General features: G+C 41.4%; 2 protein-coding genes across 6 annotated transcripts; one reads left to right on the top strand and one right to left on the bottom strand.

The window, feature by feature from the left end:
* Nucleotides 1-698: 698 nt before the first annotated feature.
* LOC127358961 (thioredoxin reductase 1, cytoplasmic-like) lies at nt 699-16374 on the bottom strand. Of its 3 annotated transcripts, none has more exons than XM_051392565.1 (15): nt 16246-16374; nt 14408-14692; nt 12232-12304; nt 11826-11942; nt 11592-11734; nt 9563-9678; nt 9236-9461; nt 9064-9103; nt 7678-7775; nt 7499-7575; nt 7252-7408; nt 6971-7078; nt 6781-6876; nt 3907-4041; nt 699-1818 (listed from the first exon to the last, which is right to left on the bottom strand). In XM_051392565.1, exons 2-15 carry the CDS (start codon nt 14495-14497, stop codon nt 1753-1755), a joined length of 1542 nt encoding a protein of 513 aa, XP_051248525.1. In that variant the 5' UTR covers nt 14498-14692; nt 16246-16374; the 3' UTR covers nt 699-1752. The 3 variants fall into 3 exon arrangements, with proteins under 3 accessions (XP_051248525.1, XP_051248523.1, XP_051248522.1); XM_051392563.1 differs by lacking the exon at nt 16246-16374 and adding an exon at nt 15838-15981; XM_051392562.1 differs by lacking the exon at nt 14408-14692 and having other exon boundaries at nt 16246-16368.
* On the top strand, nt 16313-21848 carry nfyba (nuclear transcription factor Y, beta a). Of its 3 annotated transcripts, none has more exons than XM_051392571.1 (8): nt 16313-16419; nt 18823-18907; nt 19426-19519; nt 19598-19728; nt 19841-20038; nt 20948-21026; nt 21118-21197; nt 21279-21848. In XM_051392571.1, exons 2-8 carry the CDS (start codon nt 18905-18907, stop codon nt 21309-21311), a joined length of 618 nt encoding a protein of 205 aa, XP_051248531.1. In that variant the 5' UTR covers nt 16313-16419; nt 18823-18904; the 3' UTR covers nt 21312-21848. The 3 variants fall into 3 exon arrangements, with proteins under 3 accessions (XP_051248531.1, XP_051248535.1, XP_051248532.1); XM_051392572.1 differs by lacking the exon at nt 16313-16419 and adding an exon at nt 16571-16719; XM_051392575.1 differs by lacking the exon at nt 18823-18907 and having other exon boundaries at nt 16321-16419.
* The last annotated feature ends 55 nt before the right edge of the window (nt 21849-21903 follow it).

Raw genomic sequence — 21903 nt, forward strand, 5'->3', positions numbered from 1 at the left:
GTCTTTAGTAAAAGTTACCAGCAAAATAAAATGACATTACAAATGACATAACATTGTATATTATATCACTGGATCATTATTATGGATGCATTCATGTGTAAGTAACATATTACTGTTGTAGGTGGTTGAGGCGGAGCCAGTTCAAAAGTGTCAGTGTAGTAACAGTTACAGTAATTGAACTAATACCAGTGGTTGCAGTAGTGTTACTTACAGTGGTAAACCTATCTGTGGTAATAGTGAAAGTTGAAGAGGTTTTATGGCTATAGCAGTAAAAACAGTAGTATTAGTAATAATAGTTGCAGGTATTATGGTAATAGCAGAATCAGTATGAATGCAATGTTTTTTGTATCAGTTTTATTTGTATTTTTCTTCAGTTATGAAAATATTCAGTGAGAATTGCTTCATTCGCCCTGTTCCACAGTGCCATCTAGTGGTGTGACAGCACACACTGCATAGGGGTCAGGTGAAACCTCTGAACACTGCCCAAGACAAGCAGGCAGTAATAGATAGACCTCTATGCAGCATCTTAACCTTGCTGTGGGACCTGCACAAAGTCACAGAAGCTGCTTTGCTTTGATCGAATTATGCTCTAATGGCATTTTCAGGCACACGCCAAAAGAGACACTCCTGTGCACTTTTTCTAATTAGGATATCTGTCTTACTTATCCGAGCAGGTCTGTCAGGGAGGGAATCAGAAGGTGGTCTGGAGGATAACCTTTATTTAAATTTGCATCTAATCGCTGCATTGTTCGGCAAGCGACAGCACAATGCACAAACGGGCATTAACATGGAGTGGACGGGAACCTCTGTACTCGTGACAAGCTGCAGGACACCAAGAGAATGAAAATGATGCCCTTGCATGAAGCACACCCATGTTGTACGCTCGCAGATGTACATTTCCTGATTTGAATGCAGAGTGTAGAGTTGAGGTGGCGGGGAAAACTTAGAGGGTCAGCGGCATGCTTTCAAGAGATATCTGCACTCAGGTCCCTGCATTCATCTGTATGGGACACTTCACTTAATGATCTGCATGAATATTCAACAGTTGTTTTAAGACAGCCGCTGTGCTCGGCGGTGCAGAATCAGAGAGAGAATATAAAAGAGGAAAAGCAAACAAGGCAGTGCATCAGGAGCTCAGGCCTAATGTCTCAATAAAGACACCATATGCATCAATTAAAGCCAGTGCGTTCGCCGATAAACACAATTAATTTGGGTAATTCCATAATCCGCGTCTAGTTCATTACATGAAATTAAGGCTGTAAAACCCCTGAGGCTTGTGCCACAGCAATAAAAACACAGAGTATAAGCCTGAGCTTTCACTCCATGTAAATGCATCAAATCCCAGAGTCTTATCACTCTCCTGCAGCCTTTAAAAACTCAGCTGTATTAAAGCTTACAGAGGCTTTCAGAGGCAGAACCTCGGGGAGTATCTTATCTTCCTTAAAGTTGAGAGTCATAAAAATGCATCAATGGTACTGTATATTTCAAAGTTCTGCTTGAAGCAAACGATTCATAAAAAATGCAAACAAACCTAAAAAGCAGCGCAGACACAAACAACACACAAAACAAGAAGTGTGTCAGCAGCAGAGCATCAGTCCTCGCCCGCCTGTCTGTCAGGATTCAGGTGAAGATGTCATCAGATGGTCAGCTGACCATCCTGCCGCCGTCACTACTCAGGGTGACCGCAAAGCCCTTCCCTGCTGTCTTACAACGTTGCCATAGGCAACTGTGACTGACAGCAGGGGGCTAACCTCAGCAGTTTCCCCTCATCATCAAGGCCTCAGACATACGCTGGGTTTGGGTCAATGAGCTGAGCACCTGCATGGAGAAAACAAACAAAAGAAAAAAAGAAAAGTTATTTCTTACTTTGTCCTCTGCTACATAAAAGCAAATCAAGACTTTTGATACGGAAAATTGATGACTTAAAGGTTATATATATATGAGATTTTAAACATTAAGATAACATTAATGTAGCAAACAACTATAAGCTATATAAGGAGATAGTGGAGTCATGGTGTCCTGAGCAGAGAATGACGTCACACTCTGCCTGTGTTGCTACCATTGACAGTTGCTACTGGTTTGTTTACAAAGCCAGTCTGGCCGCACGTGCATGTGAGTCCCTCCATGTACAACTGAGGACAGTGACTGCAACAACTGTATTCTCATCTACATCAGTGAATTAAAGGTTTATTTCAACCAAACCAGAGTCAGTGATTGTTGAAACAGTGGACTAACAGAGATGGTTGTGGTTAGTTTTATTGTGTTTCTGTCCACTTTGAATGAGGTTATGATGATATAATATTTGTAGGTAAAATTACTGTTTTTGTCTATGGAGTCTGGTGGCGATGGATAGTTATATAACTGCTGTTTCTGGTTAAACAAAATGTCTATCTCTGATCCTTTCCATAATGTCAGACACCTAAAATAACAATTTGAGCCTTTCAGTGGCAACAACAAGCACTGTTAGTGGACGCACTGTGTCCATTTGTCCCCGAGGATTATCTAACGTTACATGGCAGCCATAGCAACCTATTTTGCAGCTTTTTTTTTTAAATCTGTGAATTGTGAAACTCTGTGAGTTTATTTTGACCAAACCAGCTTTTCTGATTGTTGAAAGAACTGTGGAAAGACAGTTTTAAGTGTGCTTTCCTATTATTATTTACCAGAAAACGCTCTATTACTATCTACTACTGCTCTACAGTACTTCACCAGCTAGTCGCCAACTTTGTCTGTCTGCTTTTTGGTGCTGGGAAGGTAGCGTGGAGTGGGTTTATGGTTTAGCGTCTTCACTGAACACAGCAGCAGGTTGATGAGAGCGGAGTCATGGGCCAGAAAATCAAAACAATGAGCTTAAATGTGCTAAAAGGCTCGGTAGAGCTGAGGAGAACTGCAGTGGCAAATAATTATCTGTGGGCTCCTCACTTCGAGCAACACATTTCACATTACACAGTCATTTGATGACTGAAGTGATCTGAGTAGTCTGTAAGATGCTGTAATCACACAACTCTGCACATACTGGCTTTACAATCTGAAGTAACTTAATCATAATTACAAACTGGTTTCTGTGTATGCCATAGTATGGTGATTGCTATCTAGCAGCCTTTGTCAGCTATAAAAGAGGTTTGGCAGTCAGCAGTTTGAAGAGGAACTCTAACTTTAAAGCAAGAAAAGGCAACTGATAAGCTAAAGGTCTGTTCCCAAACTGCAGTAACATCAGTCAGCAAAAACAGCAATATAATTGAGCTTAGATAGGAAACCATGACAACATATGCTAAACACACATTTGAAATCTAAGATCAAATCTTTGAGCTCTAACCTGTGAAACATAGCGTCAATAAAAGGTTCATAATTACAGGATCCTCCTTCCCTCAGAGCGATCAATTTACCTAATCAATCAGTCCAGCAGGGGATCTGTGGTTAGCCATTACACAATATCCTCAAACCCCTTCTTAGCTGACGCTGCCAGGACCAGTGACCTCTATTTAACACTCCTTTGATTGTCTTATTAATCAAGTTTGAAAATGCCAAGTATTAACCCGCTCATGTACTGTGGGGTCAGTCTCCACAGAGATGGACTGCGAGCGACGCGGTTTATTAAATATTGTCCATGAATAATTCAGACAGGCAGCATTCAGAGCAGGAAGCTCATTTGAATCCGCTGGTCTGGCATTGACCCCAGACAGCAGAGCTTTTTCAAGGACTGAACATGGTAATATCTCAAAACTGACCTCTCAGCACAGTGCCTGAAAGCAGAGAGTGAGAGCACATCAAGGAGGTGACAGTGAATTAATATCATTGCCAGGGGGGAAAATCAATAGGTGTCAAAAGCAGCAAGTAGTCATTTTGTGCTTCAATAGCCATCAAAGCCGTGTTTTTATGAAGTAGTGTGGATTAAAGGATGCTGACCTGGGCTGACCCGGGATGGATGCCCACTGTGGCGTCCAGCTGTTGTTTAGTAAGGCCGCATTTCATCGCTGCAACGAAGCCTTGGAGGATGTCTCCAGCATTGGGGCCCATGACGTGGAGACCAACCACACGCTCCTGTTGAGACAAAGCAGTGTTGTACTAGGTCCACCAAAGGCTGAGCTCTAAGTTCTTGATGTGTAAGTCAAAGGCTCCAATGTCATGTTAGACCTCTTAAGACTGGAGTCTGAGTAGTCAAGGTTCTGTCCGCTTGGAGTCGTACATATTTGATGCCTGAATCAGATTTGCCAACATCATATCCTCCATCAGTTGTGGGTCATTAAGGTCATATCTAGTCCCAAATCCCTAATGTGTAAGTGCCTGCCAGGTTGAGTTCTAGTTTCTGTGTTCTCAAACGTAAACAAAATCTGAGTCACCAAGATCCTGTCTGAGTCATAAACCGCGTTTCCACCGAAGGCACTAACAACCTTTGGAAGTGGATTTCCACTGCAGGTACCAGGTTAAATTAAGTTCCGGGAATATAATTTTACCCCAGAAAAAAAATCCACGCTTGTGCTTTCCAAAAGTGCAGAAACTTTGGGTGTGGAGCTTGCAGCGTTGAGCATTTGTGATTGGTCGAGTACTTGCAGCATTTTATTTTAGCCACCAATCTGCAGCCACAAACCAATTAGTGGTCATCAACATGATAGAGTTACAGAAGGAAGCATACGATGGACTGATGATGGTCGTTGCTTTATAGTGGCACGTAAAAGCGATTTTTGCGTGCCACTATACTCTTTAGACAGCTGTGAAACCCAGACAACAACGAGCTGAAGGAACCTTTTAGTTCCTTGAAAAGTAGTTCCCGGGACTAAAAGCTCCAGGTACTTAAGGTGGAAACGCAACAATATTTACTCAGTGGAAGTATGGCTTAATCATGTCCCAGGTCGTCTCAAGTCTGAGCCTGGCTCCAAATCCATAAGATCCTGTCTAGTACTACAGCAGTGTTCCTCAGTATGTGAGTCAAAGTCAACACTGTCTTGTCCTCACATACAGTAGTTGCTCTTCTGAGTTAGTCTGTGTCACCATGGTCATGTCTTAATTGAGTTTTAGTCCTCCATTTGTGAGTTCTAATCCCCACGGTGGTCAGGTCTAGCAAGTTCTCAAGCCTGAATGTGAATTTAAGTAATCCTTATAACAAGTTAAGTTCAAGCTCCTTAAGGTGTTTGTTAGAAAAATCTAAATCAAGTCCTCAGTCTTAATCCCTTATATCCTGAACAAGTCTAGTTCCCATATCATAGTCACTCTCCTGATGTCTGAATTGATTCAGTGTGTGAGTCAAAGTCTTGTCCATACCACATACCACCTGAGACAGTAAGGTGATGTCTTAAACATGTGTCTAGTAAGTTCTTAAGGCTGAATGTGAATTTCAGTCATGTCCCAGTTACTTAGTGTGAGTCAGAGATAGAAAAATAATGTCTAAATCTCGTCCCTAGTCCTCTTTTAATTCTGAACCTAAGAACTTGCCTGAGTCTTTTTCCTATATAAGAAACACTCTCACAATGCCTGAATTGAGTCCAGTCACCACAATCTTGTGTGGTCTTGCCATATCTGAGTCACCAAGGTCATGTCTTGATCGAGTTCCAGTCACCATGTCTAATGAGTTCTCAAGCTTGAATGTGAATTTGAGTCACCGGGGTCATGTCCCCAAGCTCCTTGAGTGCAAGACAGAGAATCCTAAGTCTGAACTATTAGTCTGAAGAAGTCTGAGTCTTCAGACTAACTAGAGTTATACACACTAGAAAAAACTTTTTAACAATTAATATTAAAAGTTACTTTAGCAGTAATGATGACCAGTGTATTTCAATCATTAGCCCATCACCAGACCGGGAATAAAGCCCAATTAAAACATGTTTGAGAGATCACAGTATAATTTACACACAGATCACCAGTGTAAATGAGAAGAGAACATTGATATTAACAGGGTTATCACCAGCTTGGCAGAGATGCTTTCTGAGTGGTGCCAACTCAATTGTGGAAAGAGCTAAAAATATAACAAGCGGTGGGTGGATTAATGAGGTGTGAGCTATTGGATAACTTGTTGTTATGACTAAATATCCCCAGGGGTAAAGCAAAAAGAAAATCTCTTTATTTTATTGCTGAGGTGCATATCACACTTATGAAGGTGTGTGGGGGGCTTCTGTTTGTTTGGACAGCAATATTATATTATAATATATGTTAGAAAATACTGTATGATGAATCAATTCTTACAATGTGCAGTTAAAGGACCAGTGTGTAGGATTTAGTGGCATCTAGTGGTGAAGTTGCAGGTTGAAACCAAATCGATACTGCTCTCCAACTAATCGTGTGGGACAAACTCTGGAGTCAGTGTTTGGTTTGTCTGTTCTGGGCTGTTATCTTCAGGTGATTATACACAGGATATGTTACACACTGGACCTTTAAATGCTGACTTCAGGAAGATAACTAACTAAAGCTAAAAGAAAACTAGAACTATAGTTCGTAAGCACAGATACCACACTACTGGTTAGACAAGGAGAGCAGGGGTGAACAAAAAGCTTCAAGGCTATAATTTGTGGAGTTGTTGTTTGTGTTTGTCCAGCCCTGTTTGATGCTGGGCAGGTGGGCAACAGTGGGATTAAAACTATTATTTTAGAGCTTTTTTCATTGAAAATAGCTGCCTGCTGCCTCTGAAAATGAGATGAGATGAGAGCGGCAAGAGAGAAGTTACGGGCTGTCAATCTGCAAATCTGGTGATAATTGTTTGTCACTATAAGCAACACTTTTGACATCATATAGTTATTTGATCTATTGTTCATATAAAAATATTGATCAGTGCTGCTTTAAAAAGAATCATACATGGTCGGGGATGTGGCAGATGACTTTAACATAGCAGGAGTTCTTATTCCTGGCAGGAAGCTCCCACTCCTGGGGCCAGTAGTAGCTGTGATACACCTGCAAAAGGGCAGACATTTAGATTTTAGATCATGCTACAAGATCAGGACTCTTGTTTGTTGGAGTATGCATGCTTGAGTGTTTGTGTGTGTACCTCCACGCTGTCTTCTCCAAATGTTAGATTGGCTTTCTCCTCAGACAGACCACAGGCAGCATATTCCAGAGGAGTGAGCACAACAGTGGGCACATTGGTGTAATCACACTGTGGATGATAAATGATATTAGCTCCAATCAATATGCAACACTCAGTTCACGCACAAGCTTTTAAACAGACAGAATCAAAAATGAACACCCTATAGGACTGATAAATCAATAGGCATGTAAAGATTATCGTTAATGGAACAATCGGTGTAACTATTTCCAAACCGTGTGTACCAAGATGCTGTCTTCTCTGTAGAGTCGACGGGCCAGCAGTGTCCCAGCATGCACTGAGAGGCCTGTAGCAGATGGGCGTCCATGCTGCACTGATCCGATGGCGTAGATATGATCGACACTGGTCTGGTCCCTCTCGTTCACTAGGATCCTGCCGGTGCTGCACACACATACAAACACACACGATTGTTAAACATTAGCTGTCGCGCACAGACTGAAGCCAAAATGAATGTTGACAGACTAAACTCACTCCTGGCTGCACTGCACACCAACACGCTCCAGGCCAATGTCGCTGGTGAGGGCTTTTCTCCCAGCGGTGATCAGCACCTGCACACAAATGCGTGGTCATTAATCTAACAACCAGGCTGCTTTCTACAGGAAAAATGCTGGCGAGAAACAGAAAAGATTGATTGGACATAGATGGTGTACTGTATCAAAGTCTTCTTGTGTTGTTTGGCCCTCCTTGGAGATGATGGTCACTCGAAGTCTCCCCTGAGAAACCTGCTGTCGTTTAGTTGCAGAGTCACCTAATTAAAGTAAGAACAAAAGATAATGCAATATTTAGCTTCCAGTTTAACATACAAATCTGAATTTATCTTGTAATTTAAGTAGTAATAGTCAAGTAGTATATAGGGATGCCAGTCACAGACCTTAAAGCTGCAGTAGGTAACTTTTATAAAAAGTAACTTTCAACATATTTGCTGAAACTTTCACTATATCCTGACAGTAGAACATGAGATGGATACTCTGTGAAAGAATCCGGTTCCTCTGGATCCTCCTAGTGCCCCTAATGGTATTTGCAAGAATCCACCGGGCCTGGATGAAAACAACCAATCAGAGACCAGAAAGATAGAAAGACCCTTTGGGTTGGAGGCTGGCACTGATTGGTTGTTTTTGTTCAGGTTAGGTGGATTCTTGCAAATGCCAACGTAAAACTGTTTGACAATATCACATATAGAGTGTATAGTGTTATATGGGCAGATGCTATTAGCACCCAGGTGTCAGTAGCCAACAATGCTATTTGCACCCAGGTCAACAAGTCAACGTTGACTTATTATTTTAACCCAAACCCTGATCTTTTCCTAGTTTTGGTGTGTAAACCTAACCAAACTGAGATTGACTTTTGGTTTCACAAGGAACACCATCCCCAGTCCTTGACTTTCTCCTCATGTGGACTTCACTATTTATACTACATCACCTGACTTCATAAAGGCTTTCTTGGCCAGGTGTAAGTAGCCGAAAAGCTGCATTGTGACTATTCTCACCCAAGTGCAATAAACATTATTTATTATATCTGATTGTTCTAATTCTTTACTGAAGCTATATTACATTTAAAAATAGTTATGTTTTAAAATCCAAGACGCTATTGTTAATGGCACTGAGTGGAAGTAGAATGTCTCGGAGTAGTTTGCATCTTTAATAGAGATTTCTCTCTGTTATTCAGTCTCTGTTATTGCACCCTCCAGTGAATCTGAGGGAGGAAAAGCAAAGCTCTGCAAGTTTTTTTACTTTTCTTTAATATTTTGCTTTTTTTGTAAAGTTTCACCTCTTTGGACCTCAAAAAAAGTTATTGAAATAAAACTGTCTTAGAAGCTTAAAGGGAAAAGTATTTTTGGTAAAACTGTTAACAACTCATACAATACACATCTTACATCAAATATCAATCAAATCTTAAATGAAATAATCTGAAAATAAGAATTGTTTCACTGTAGCTTCTCCTAGACACTTGTTCAGCCTCTTAAGTACTTTTATCACGCTACTTTTTCATCTGGATATCCTTTTTCTATTATAAACCTGAGCTTTTGACAGCCATACCTGAAATGGCATCCTGACTGCAGGCTTCAGTCTGCTCCACCTAACACACACACACACACACACACACACACACACACACACACACACACACACACACAAGCATGATAACATTTAAATGTTCTAGTCATTCTAATGTGAGCGACAAAATCCCTGTCTTTCTCTCACTCAGTACCTTGGTGAGTGAGCTGTGATAAAGGATGTCCACTCCACTAACTAACAGGTGGTTCTCTATCTTCTGTGCCATTTTCTGATCGAACCCCGGCAGCAGGTCGGGTTGCAGCATGACAGTGACCGGCAGTCGCAGGCCAAACAGGAAGCCGGCGCACTCCAACCCCTCTGCAGACCCGCCTACCACAAGGGTCCGACCAGGGGGCTGAGGCAGGGAGAGGAGATCCTCACTGGGAGGTGAGAGAGGGAGAGGGGACTTCAGAGGTTCTGTGAGGCAGTATAATTATATTTAGACTGTGGTTTGAAGCTAATGTCTGAGTGCCTGGCTGACCTGGTTAGGCAGTACTCTCTGTCTCCAGGTATACCCGGATACTGAGGTCTGTCCCCTGTAGCGATGACCAGGGTCTCTGCTGTCAGACGCCTCTTCCTCCCGTTCATGTCGGTCACCTGGTTGAACAAAAATAAGAGAAAACACTGCTGCTGAAAACTAGAGTCTCACCATACAGCATAGGTTTTAAATCAATACTACAAGCATCAGATTCCACATATTGATATCAATATTTCAACACTAGACATCATTATCAGCATGATAAGGCCATGCTGTGCTTTATTTTCCCCTCAGTAACTGTGTTCACACTCTGTCATTTACATTGTCATAAAGAGTGACACAGTTTAGACATGTGGTTCAGCTTTGCCGTAAACCCTTAAATCAAGCTGAAGTCTTATGTAATGACGTGATTAGGAAAACTCTCAGCTCCTCTCTAGAAATACAGAGTCAATCAAGATTTAGGGCTCAGTGGCTGGTGTGACTTTTTTGTGTGTTTCATAAGAAATCCTTAAAATTAGTGTTTAATTAAGCCTCTCACACTATATTGGGTTTTATCTGGGGTTTTTTTTGGCAGGGGCTTTTTACACCTCTGTTTGATAGGGATAGATTAAGACAGACAGGAAATGGGGAGGGGAGAGGGGGGATGACATGTATTAAAAGGTTGCAGGCCGGAACCGAACACTGGCTGCTGCGGCAAGGATCCAGCCCCAGCACATTGGGCTCCCCTTTGTTTCTCCCTAACTCCTCCCAGTCTCTTACTAGTTATGGCTCCAAACTAATTAGAGCATAGGAGGGCAAGTGAGAAGGTCAAACTGCAGGATCCGAAATCTTCATCTATATTCTGGAAAGAGTCTCCAATCTTTCTTGGGATTCCAAATCTAAAAATAGAAAAGTCTTGGAGGAAGATAGAGAATTTAATAGTGCGTGGACAGATTAGTTTGCTCCCACCAGCAACGCTGCTGGCTTAACGATATGCTTGATCTGCAGCAAGAAATTAGTATTATACAGCTTGAATATGTTTTGCAGCTCCAGACAGATTTCTTTCTTTATAGTGCCGGTTGCTGAACCCTGTCGTAGGTTACAGCCAGGGTTAGAAAGTGCCAGCATTGTGCCAGTATGAAAATGTTCTTGGGCTGCCCTACAAAGGCAGAGAGCAGCAACTCCAGAAGAGCTGAAGTTGAGAAAAAGGGTTGAACATTTTCAACAGACTGGGTAAACTGAAATGATGTCTTTTTGTACTTATGTACCATAAACCGGTGAAAACACAGTACTAGCAAACAAAATGTGTTCTTTTAGCTTTCCATCTAACGTTATTGTTTTTAATGATACTAATAATAATCACCTTGGAATTAATACCAGAAATTAATGTACAAACTAAATCACCAAGGATTTAGTTCACCAAAATTGATATATTTAGCAATTTATTTAACAGTTAGGAGGCTCCAGTCAAGGCTACCCTTGGTAATCAATAGCTAGCTTTAACAGGATTTGGCTTGTTTTTTTTTACGTATTTTTGGGCTTTTATTGCCTTTAATTGATGGTGACAGCTGAAGATAGGCAGGAAAGGGGGCAGAGAGAGGGGATGACACCCTTGGGCCGCTGCAACAAGGACGCAGCCCCCGGTACATGGGGGAGCAGCGGGCACCCAAGTGGACCGGTTTTTAGCTGTGTTTTGTTTTAACTGCACATTAACATGCTGTTTTCTTTGGAATTATACATTTATAAATGCCAACAAGTCAGACTTTGGTATTAACTAGATGTTGACCGAATATGTAGTTACTGCTTTTAACTAACAGCTCCCTTAGCCTCAAAGAATGCGTTTAGCTCTGCGGCCTTTTGCGGTATATCCTCCCCCCATCTCTCTGTACCCCCTTTCCTGTCTATCTTCAACTGTCCTATCAAATAAAGGCATAAAAAGCCCCCCAAAAATCTTTAAAAAAAACAAAAAAAGTGTGACAAACCCTGACCATATAATTGCAAAGTCACTAGACTTCCATCACAAACCCTATCATACTTCTTCATAGGTGTTTACCTCCACTGTGTGGGGCGCCACTATCTCTCCACGGGCATTGAGGTAAAAGACTCCGCACTTCTTCAGCTCCTTCTTCAGCTCCAAACTGCGAGTCTTCATCTGCTCCTGCACAGCCCCCGCCAGCTCCCCCCAGCCATGAGACGCTGACGTAAAGCAAACATAATAGTCCTGTTCTCAATTCATTTAAAGCATCAGCTGTCACACAGTTCATTTTAATGGTCTTTTTTTAATTACCAGGCTCTTTCATTCTCCAGCCATATTTCTGAGAGTCCTGAATAGCTTCTCCCAGTAGAGAGGCCTGTTGTAGAAATTTCCTGATGCTGTCCAAGTTGAGACTGGAACCGCCCAGCACTGGAAGAAAGGAAAGAGATGATAAGAAAGGCCAGAGAGGAAAAGATTTGAAGTTAAAGGAAAGGAAGGAAGCAGAGAGGGGGAGAAGAAAAGTGAAAAAAGAAGACAAAAGATAAGACGTGACATGGCAGCAAAGGGGAGAATTTCTCATTTTAATAAAGAAATTGTTGCATTTAAAGCAACAGTACAGTAGGAAGAGAGTGTATGATAGCTAATGTATCTACAAAACTCCAGAAGAGAAATGATTCATAATCACCACAGCTCTTCAGACTGAGAGTTAAACACTCACCCCTCTCAGTGCCTCTTGCAGAGGGAGCCGTAAGGTCAAGGATCAGAACCTTTTTCATCAACTCTGCCGCTTCCTGAAGGAGTGAGAGGAAGAAAAACAGCATAAATGAGGCCGACAGAGTCAGAGACCGCAAATGGGAGAGACAGAGAAATTAAATATTTAAACGGGTTAAGCATTTGTCCTTCTCGACAATCCCAGCTCCTGCCCCTTCATCTCATTCCCACTTTCCTCTGGAGCTGCTCACAGATCATCCCATTACCATAAAGCCCATTAATATGATAATTATCTGAGCTGTGCTTTGGCAAAGTGTGAATTTGTTGACCAGATTAGCAGTAATTATGAGTTAGTGGAGTGTCCTCTATACTGGGAGTGAAGCTGGGGTTACAGCTGGATGCACGCCGGGAAACTTTAAACCTCAGAAAGTACAAATGCAAATAAATGGAGAGTTTTTAAAACAGATATCTGATAGGCCGACTTCTAAAATCCCCTTCTGTTCAAAAATCAGTGCTTCTTCTTGTTCCTACAGTGTGCTGTTTGAATACTGTCTGTGCAGAGTTTGACTCTAGAAGGATGTTTTCACATTCATCTGCTGAAAGTGGAAAGTTTCTCTGAGCTCATTGAATGTCTGATTTTAAGGGGCGGGGCCTACCAGCATGATTTGTGACATCACAAATAGTTTGGAAGAACTTCACAAACAGTGGTCATCGTTTAAGGGACGCAGCGGGCTCGGCCTTTCTCATAATGTTTTTCCGCCCTCCAATCATTAACAATAATTTGCCCACCACTTAGGCTAAAATACAATTAAAATGTTCCAGGACAACATTGATTATTTCAAGGATATTTGGTCATTTTAATCAATTTCCAGGAACAACATTTGCATATTCATAGATTCTGGAAGTTTTAATGAGGCAGATGGAGTAGATGACTTTTTAAGAATTTTAATGTGGAAATTATAGTTTTTTATTTTTATTTAATTTAGCCGTACTCTCTGCATTATTGACCTGTATGGGTTCTGTACTTTGGTACAAAGTTCTGGTTTGATACGTTTCAATTAGAGCCGCCTCTCATTTCATGGGTTCATTTAGCCAACAATGTGGTGCCACCTGATTGTATTTACCTGCTCATTTTAAGCAATGTCGCTCAGGCTTCACTAACTTTTTCCCCAACAAAAGTTTACAAAAAGGTATATTTATATTAGTTTTTTCACAACACAATTGATTTCCTCAACCAAAAAAAAAAAAAAAATAGAATTGATGAACATACACCTGTTATTTCATATAGAAAACATTAAGAAATAATGGTAAAACATTGATCTTTGAGAGGCTGGAACAAGCACATTTTTTCCTCTCTCAAAAAGTGGTCGATTGATTTTCTGTCGATTGGCTAATCAATTCAGCTCGGGCTGTAGCCAATGACAAAGTCTGTTCACCTTTCACCTGGGACAAGCTTTTATGATGTGCTGTTTGTGTTGCTTTGTGCCTGATCAGAATCGGACTCATGATAACACTGCAATGCAACAGATAAAAAAAATCATTGTGGGGGCAAAGAACTGTACACAGATTCTGCCTTTGCTATGTCTCTAATACTGCGTCTGTGCTGATCGATACCATACCATAAACATTTGTAAGTCTCCTTTTTACATTGACAGTCATAGTGCACTCTTGCAATCTCTACAAAAAGTTAAATTAAATAAAATAACACACAAAAGATAAGCCATAGAAAAACAATTTGTGTTCTCCAATTTTAGTGCACTGCCACAACATTTGAATTACCTGTTACTGTTACCATTACCTATTCCAACGAAAACAACGTACAGTGCATGCTGTGGGGGAGGGGCGGAAATACGCATGCACATAATACTCAGACTGTGGCTGTGTCCCAATCCCTGAATACGGACACAGCTTTTTTCTATACAATGTTGATTTTATTAGTTTTGAGATCGTTTGGCCCCAAAATCGTAATCATGATCAAATTTCAATTAATTGAGCAGTCTCATAAAGAATACATGGATTTATACATTCTTCAAGCCCTGTTTTCTGCTTGCTTTTTCTCTAAAAGCTTCAAAAAAGAACAAAAGAAAAGCAGAGAGCAAAGACAGCTTGAACTGCAGGAAACAAATCCATGTACTGTAAATACTCTACGACTAACTGCAGAGCTGAGTAAGAGTGGAGCTGACCTTTGCCACAGCCAGGCCTCCTGACCCCCCTCCAATAACCAGCAGGTCATAGTCATAAAGCCCCAGGGACGGCCCGGTCGGCGGATCCATGATTCACCGCTACAAGTCCAGATACTGAGATCCTTCCTCTGCTTCTGCCTCGTCTTCCTCTACCCTGCCTCTGTCCTACAATCGCAGACCCACAAACAGCCTCAGTGAGGAAGGACTTTGGCCCCTGGGCTCTTTCTTACACTGGAGGCATCAACTCGCAGGGAGTTTGGAATGTCAATACTATTTGGATGAGACCTGTAAAAATGAATGTCAAAACTCAGTCTTTTTTTTTATACGAACAAATTGCAAAGAAGTTTTGTTTTTGTGTTTCCTGCCAGAATACAAAATACTTTATTCAACGTTACAGGTTGTAAAAAGTAAAAGCATAATCACAGTGTCATGGTGTGGAATCCAATCAAATAACTGACAGAAATCACTTAAGGTTAATACCTTTTGGTTGAAAAACTATTCAGAATGAGAATCAGAAATACTTTATTGATTAAGTGGGTTACAGTACCGTTGCTTAAATTGCTAAACAAAGAGAAATTATAAGAGAAATAAAATATAAGAATAAGGAGTATGTAAGAATGTGTGCATTATACCAGTTGTTCCCAACCTTTTTTCTTAAGGGATGACCCGACTTAGTGACATATTTTATGGATATTTCATATTATATTCAATGTATTACAGTAACAGTAAAGCAAAACTAACATTGATAAACCCAAACAATGAAAGAAATAACTGCAGGCATTTTGTGTAAAATGTGGGTGAAAGCTCTGTGAATAATAATGATATGCTTGTGTTCAAGCCTTCAAAGTTTAGATCTTAAATAATACTTAAACTTAAATACCTAAACTATTTCATTTAGTTTTCTTCAGAGAAATTATTAAAATGCTGAGACACAGGTCGTAATAATAGTACAATATATGAGAGCAGTGTAATAAATAATAATAATAATGCTGAGAATCTATGAATAAGTGTGATGTGTAGTTTATATAAATACTTTTGTATGTAAATAAGTCTGCAAGAAAGCCTTATTACTCAGAAAGTACCCTGTATTAGTTTCACGGTAACAAGGCGACACCTTGTGGTGAAACCCTGAATATCAAGCTGCTTTTATATGTCCACTAAACAGCTGCCCTTGGGGAGTGTCGGTAAACAGGTTCATAAACACCCTCTACCACTGAAAGCACTGCAAATAAACATATTAAACTATCTGAAACCCATAGTGCAATACACCTGCCAATAAACTGTGACGTCTGTTGGCAGGAAAAGCTGTTCAGGATAACACAGCCTACCTTAGTTTTGTCAAAGTGTGACTGTGGTGAAATGTTAGCATTTCTCTGAACAGTTTTCTACACATTACTCGCTTCATTGACCTTAAGAGGCTCTTTTTATACCTAAACAGGCTTTCTGCTGGTATGTGGTCCTTCGGTGCGGTACTTCAGGGGCCTGAAATGTTCCTGTTTCTACAGAAACATTTGTGGAAAACAACTTGAGCAGTTCTCTTGAAAGGAAAGCAGAGGGAAAGTGAATCATGTGCGGGAAACCTGTTAGGCTACAAGAGATGAGTTCCAGTGCTGCCATAAATGTAGGAGTCATGGTCATGCTCTGCGATTACGACCAAACGATGTTACCCCGGAAGCGCCTGGTGTGTTTTTCTCCCTCGTTAATTCGTGTCAGAATGCACAGAATGTGCTTAACCTTTATTATTGAACTAGCGGTTCTAAATACGCATTTGAAAAGACTTAAAATCATCTACCACGGTCAATAGACCACACAATTTCACAGTTCACTGCTGAATTTACCTTAAACCTGTGAAGTAGGAGCTTGAGTGGCGTCCCTGAACGCAGCATGGCCCTCTGCCGGCCAGAGGAGGTAGTGCAGCTGCGGCTCCGCGCTGGGACTGGTCCTTTCGCAGCCATTTTCTGTCCAACCAAACAGCCGTCTCAGGAAGGTAACCAACCAGGGCTTCATTGCAGGTTTGTGCCTGGCTCCGGCCAATGATTGCTAACCGATTTCTCGTTAGCTCGAATGGAAATGTCCGTCTCTGTCTGATTTTTTATTTGTTGTCTGAGTGAATGAGGGCTGCTCATCAGGAAGTATCCAGCGGGCGAAACTTTAAAAATGACTATTTAACATTTCGGCCCCGGCCACGTCTTGCTCTGCTCTGTTCGACAAAGAACAGGCCGACGCAGTGTCTGCAGGCGCGAGTTGCAGTGGATTTACAATGAAAATGTATTCAAGGGACACTATGTACCTGAATAGGTTAACTACAGAAGGTAAAAGCCCGCTGGACAGCCTCGCTTCATTAACCTGAAGTCAGTATTTCAATAAGACCAGCGAACTAGCAAGCTAACTCAGTTTGTGTGTTAACGTTAGCTAACGCTAGCTAATATCTCACATACCCGCGATTGATAGCCGCTAGTTAGCATACGATAGCTAAACACAGATCAACGCATTTAGCATGTGGCTAATGTAAACTGACCTCACCGCGGGCTCACAGCTGGCTAAGTAACACGGTTTTCCGTTAAGTTACTGTGCTAACCACACTAGCTCACGGTCTCTAGTGCAATGCCACATTCTACATTTCTCCTCTCAACGTAGGCAGTAAACACATTTTATCATTTCAACTGCGGGTAAAACAAAGGGAGGGAATGGAGGGGAGGGGGGGGGCACCCTTCGGTTTTCCACCTCTGAAAATATGTCCGTCCTCTAAAAGAGGCTGCACAGCTAGGCTAGCTGGTATTTTTTTTTTTAAATGGAAACATAAAAAGATAATGACCTGAAGGCAACATCTGGCACAGAGCCGCTTTTTCAGTCCGTGAGCTAATGCAGTGGTTCCAACCGCTTTCCTCAAGGGACCCTTTTACTGAGGAGACTAAGTGACATATTTTATGGATATTTCATATTATATTCAATGCACAACGGTAACAGTAAAGCAAAACTGATCAACTGTAATTGGTGAACACAGTAACTGCAGGAACTGTGTGTGAAACGAGGTTTGAGCACAGTATTTCCTGTGAATGTTACATCAGAGATGAGTTTCCCTGATATACGTATATTAGTATATTATATATTTTAAAGTTTTCAGATCACAGAGTGAAGGCTTTGTATAATAATAATAATAATTGTCATCAGGTCTTCAAAGTTTAGATCTTAAATAATAACCTAAATGTAAAAACTAACAGAACCACTGAGCTGATTAATAGAAACGTTCCTTACATGAGCGCGCATAGACAAAGAAAAAAACATTTGGTTCATTTTTAACAATTTGGTTAACTTGAAATTGAGAGTTTTAGAGTATAACCTACAGCTGCTTGTGGACATATACAATAAATTGTTAAAATTTTTGCTATGGATATGGTGTGGAAATAATGCTCCAAAAAACACCCAGAAGTCCTTATGGTGTTACACCGAAATCAGTGACCGAAATTTAAAGTGGTCCGTCCAGCAAAGGATAAACAGCCTGTGTTATAAGCAGTGACGTGTAAGACTACTCTTAACATATTTAGCTCACACAAACATGGGCCAGTGGTATTTGCACATTATCACTTCACGGAGCAAGGATCATTATGGGATTAGCCATGGAAGAGGTGCAGATTTTCAGTCAATACAGAGAGAATACCCAGAGACGGGGGAGACAACTGCAGAATTCTGCATTTTGAGTAGTATTCCCTTTTCCATCCACTGATGAAAATTGGAATAACTAGCCATCCTATGGAAAACAATTCAGGTCGCAGAACAATACTGAATAATATGCATCAGAGGGGCAAAGTGGGTACACTCTATACCTCTGTATACCCTGCACTACACCACTGTGTGTTGGTTAGGGTAAGATTATCAGGGCAGCTGAATCTGAAAGGTCATATTTAAGGCTATCATGATCACTACTAAAATGGTCGTGGGACTGAGACATATTGCACCTTTTTGTATAAATAATTGATTTACCAAAGACAAATTCAGTGGAAACCTTATGCACCTTTTCTGTGTTTGTAGTAGCTGAAGCACCTTTTAATCAAGGCTGCATGAATGGCCAAAGCGTATGCATGTTTATCAGGCATGCAGAGTGGGACATCAGTCCCAGCTGTGTTTATAGGGTTGTATGTAGCTTAAAAAGACAGTAGTGGGGAAAAACCTTAACATTTCCCAGAGCCAATTGTTCTGTGTAGATACGCAGCTCACTAAAAGAACAAATCCCTGCACTGAGAAGCTGAAAACTGCTGTGCAATGAAGTGATACTGATTGGCTTAGAATAGAGCTGCAAAGATGAGTTGAATAATTCACTATTTTGATTAATCATTTTGAGTCATTTTTAATAAGAACAAATGTCCAAATTCTCTGATTTCAGTTTCTCAAATATGAATATTTTCTGGTTTCTTTAGTCCTCTATGACAGTAAACTGAAGATCTTTGGGTTGTGGACAAAAGACAAGACATTTGAGGACGTCACCCTGGGCTTTGGGAAATGGTGATCAATATTTTTCACAGTTTTCTGACAAATAATTGTAAGTTGTAGCCCTAGATTGGAGTTTTCCCAGCAGGCAATGAAGAAAATACAGCTGTAACAATAAGCTCCAGTGCTGCGCATATTCTGCCTTTAATTTCTTGCATTGATCAGGAACAGCTGCCATTAGATCATTGCTCAAAGCACAGATAAGTGAAGTGAATCCACTAATGGATGATGCATACATACTTTATATATACATATATATATATATATATATCATCGGTTTAGGGTTTATTTTGATATTGCTACTATGTGAACAGACATAGCCAGAACATGAGCGCAAAAGCCAGAGCTTCTCTTAAATGATTACTGTAGCCAGAGCAAGTTTACATCTAATGTTGAAGCTCAAATGTTTGCTTATAAAATGAATACAGTAAAGATACAGCACTGGATTAAACTCAGACATGTACATTTCACACTCTGCAGGTTTGTTGCTATAGCTTTAGACTTTAATGAGACGGTGTGTGTTTGTGTTGCAGATGGACGGAGACAGTTCGACCACCGACGCCTCCCAGCTGGGCATCACCGGAGAGTACATGGCATCCGGTCACTACGTCCTCCAGTCTCAAGACGGTGAGTAGGACAGCCATCAGTGTCACGTTTCAGCCCAGGTCACAAAGAGCTGACCCTGTTATGTTTGTCTTACTGCAGACGATGCAGATGAGAGTCTGAATGACCACGACGACGGCAGCATCAAGGAGAACTTCAGGGAGCAGGACATCTATCTTCCTATCGCCAATGTGGCTCGCATCATGAAGAACGCCGTTCCTCAGACTGGAAAGGTTAGTGAGGGAGAGGAGGGGTGCAGGAATACTCTGTTTTATTATCAATAACATCACAGCTCGGTTATCACGCTACAAATGATCATTCCGATTACGTCCCTGTTCTCTGCAGATTGCAAAGGACGCCAAGGAGTGCGTGCAGGAGTGCGTGAGCGAGTTCATCAGCTTCATCACGTCGGAGGCGAGCGAGCGCTGCCACCAGGAGAAGAGGAAGACCATCAACGGCGAGGACATCCTGTTCGCCATGTCCACGCTGGGTTTCGACATGTACGTGGAGCCGCTGAAGCTTTACCTGCAGAAGTTCCGAGAGGTGAGATACAAAACTGAGGTCCAGTTGACCGTAGGAACACAGACTGCAATATAATTAGCCTGTTACATTAATTTACATAACCTCAAACTGACCTTTCTGTCATGTTTGTATTCTCAGGTAAAAACACCTTTTCATTAGAGCAGGTTTAGATGAGGTAGAACCAGATTGATTCCAGTCCCCCAGTGTTGGTCAAGTCTGGTCCAAAAATCTAAATGTAAACAGCTGCATGATTACACAATGCAGTACAAAGGTTTTACCAAATAAACAATAATCATAACCAGCCCATTTAGTCTGTCTGCCAGCTAACATTTCCATTCAGCCTGTTGAGGTTTAAAGCAGCCCGGCTGGGTGTAAAGCTGGCGACACACAGAGCACGCAGCAACTGGAGCGTGTTCAGTGAGAATAGCAGTAGAGTCACAGCTTAAAATATATTTATTCATTTTATTATTTATTAACAATGGCTCCGATTCATACACACAACAGCAGAGGTTACAATGATGAGTGTCTGCAGCATTACTGCAGAGATTTCAGGTCGGGTTCCCAAACATTCTAGAGTTGGTCAGTTTTTGAGTGTAAGGGCACAATCACACAAGTTCTCACTGCTTGGGAGGCCTAAAATGAGAGACACTGGGTCCAGCTCCTCTTCCAAAGTCAATATTTCTTCTATCTCAAATAGCACAGTGGATAAATTCCTATACCAAAACTGGTTTCTGTTGCAACCCGATCTGTTCTGGATTTCAGCGTCTCTGTGTAGCATCATCTGATTTCAGGGTTTCTACATGTGACTGCAAAGACCTGAACATGGATTAAGCTCATTTCCAGTTTACACTATGACATACTTGTTTAGTTCCAGATGTTGCTGCGCTCACATTTGTGACGTTTTCTGCATGTATGGTGTTTTTTTTCCAGGCCATGAAGGGGGAGAAGGGGATCCCAGGGGTGTCAGTGGGAGAAAGCCTCGGAGACGAGCTTACAGACGACAGCTTCTGTAAGTAGTCTTGTTTACATTAATTTGTTCCCAATCTGCTATTTATGTTTCAGTTCAGTCTCATAAAAATCTGCTTTTCTCCCCTCATCAGCAAATCCCCTGCCGGCTGGGATCATTACAGCAGATGGTCAGCAGCAGAACGTCATGGTGTACACCACCTCATATCAACAGGTAAGCTACCCACCGAGGCGGCAGCAACTCAGCGGTTCCATTTGTAGCCATCTCTAACTAAACTCCCTCCCTCTGTTGCAGATTCCCACTGTACAACAGATCCAGTTTTCATGACGAGGCCTTTACCCCCCCGAACCTGAACACAGCGGCTCCTTACCAGGCCCCACGCTCGCCGGGTGACCTCTGACCCCGCCCCAGGGTAAAGGTTATCAGACGGGACAGGGAGGAGGGGGAGAGGCGTCTGCAGAAACCCTCATGTACAGAGAAATCACTACCTGTTGAGTAGAAAGTGTAGTTTCTAGTTGTGAGGTACCAAATGTTTTGGAGCGAAATCCAAACCAGCTGGGAAATTGAGGCTTTATTTTAAAGGCTAGTCTTATCACATTATTTAGTGGTCGAAATTGTTTTTCGTGCGTGCGTGTGTGTGTGTGTTAATGTGTTTGCTTTTATGCGTTTTCTTCTTTTCGGGGGCGGGGGGAATAAGGGGAAGTGTTGTATTGGACGCTTATTTTTGAACGCCTTCTCTGTTTGAACCGAGAGAAGCCACGTTGATACTGTCACATCAGATCATGCAGCTCTTTTGTAAGTTCACACAATCTACCATGTGCTTTAATGTTATGTAAATCCTTTGAATAAAAATTCAAAAGACAATTTTTAAATTTCACAGTTTTTATTTAGTTTGCATAATTTCACATTGAGCAAAGCT

The sequence above is a fragment of the Dicentrarchus labrax genome, unplaced genomic scaffold, assembly GCF_905237075.1.
Source record: "Dicentrarchus labrax unplaced genomic scaffold, dlabrax2021, whole genome shotgun sequence".
Taxonomy (NCBI): domain Eukaryota; kingdom Metazoa; phylum Chordata; class Actinopteri; family Moronidae; genus Dicentrarchus; species Dicentrarchus labrax.

Coding starts and splice junctions, on each gene's coding strand:
- LOC127358961 (XM_051392562.1), bottom strand. CDS start 16,362: ATGGCTGCGAAAGGACCAGTCCCAGCGCGGAGCCGCAGCTGCACTACC. Junction 11,735..11,825: donor CTGGAGAATGAAAGAGCCTG/GTAATTAAAAAA, acceptor GCTTTACGTCAG/CGTCTCATGGCTGGGGGGAG. Junction 4,042..6,780: donor TCTGCCACATCCCCGACCAT/GTATGATTCTTT, acceptor TTGTCTCAACAG/GAGCGTGTGGTTGGTCTCCA.
- nfyba (XM_051392571.1), top strand. Junction 19,520..19,597: donor CGTCCTCCAGTCTCAAGACG/GTGAGTAGGACA, acceptor GTCTTACTGCAG/ACGATGCAGATGAGAGTCTG. Junction 21,198..21,278: donor ACACCACCTCATATCAACAG/GTAAGCTACCCA, acceptor CCTCTGTTGCAG/ATTCCCACTGTACAACAGAT.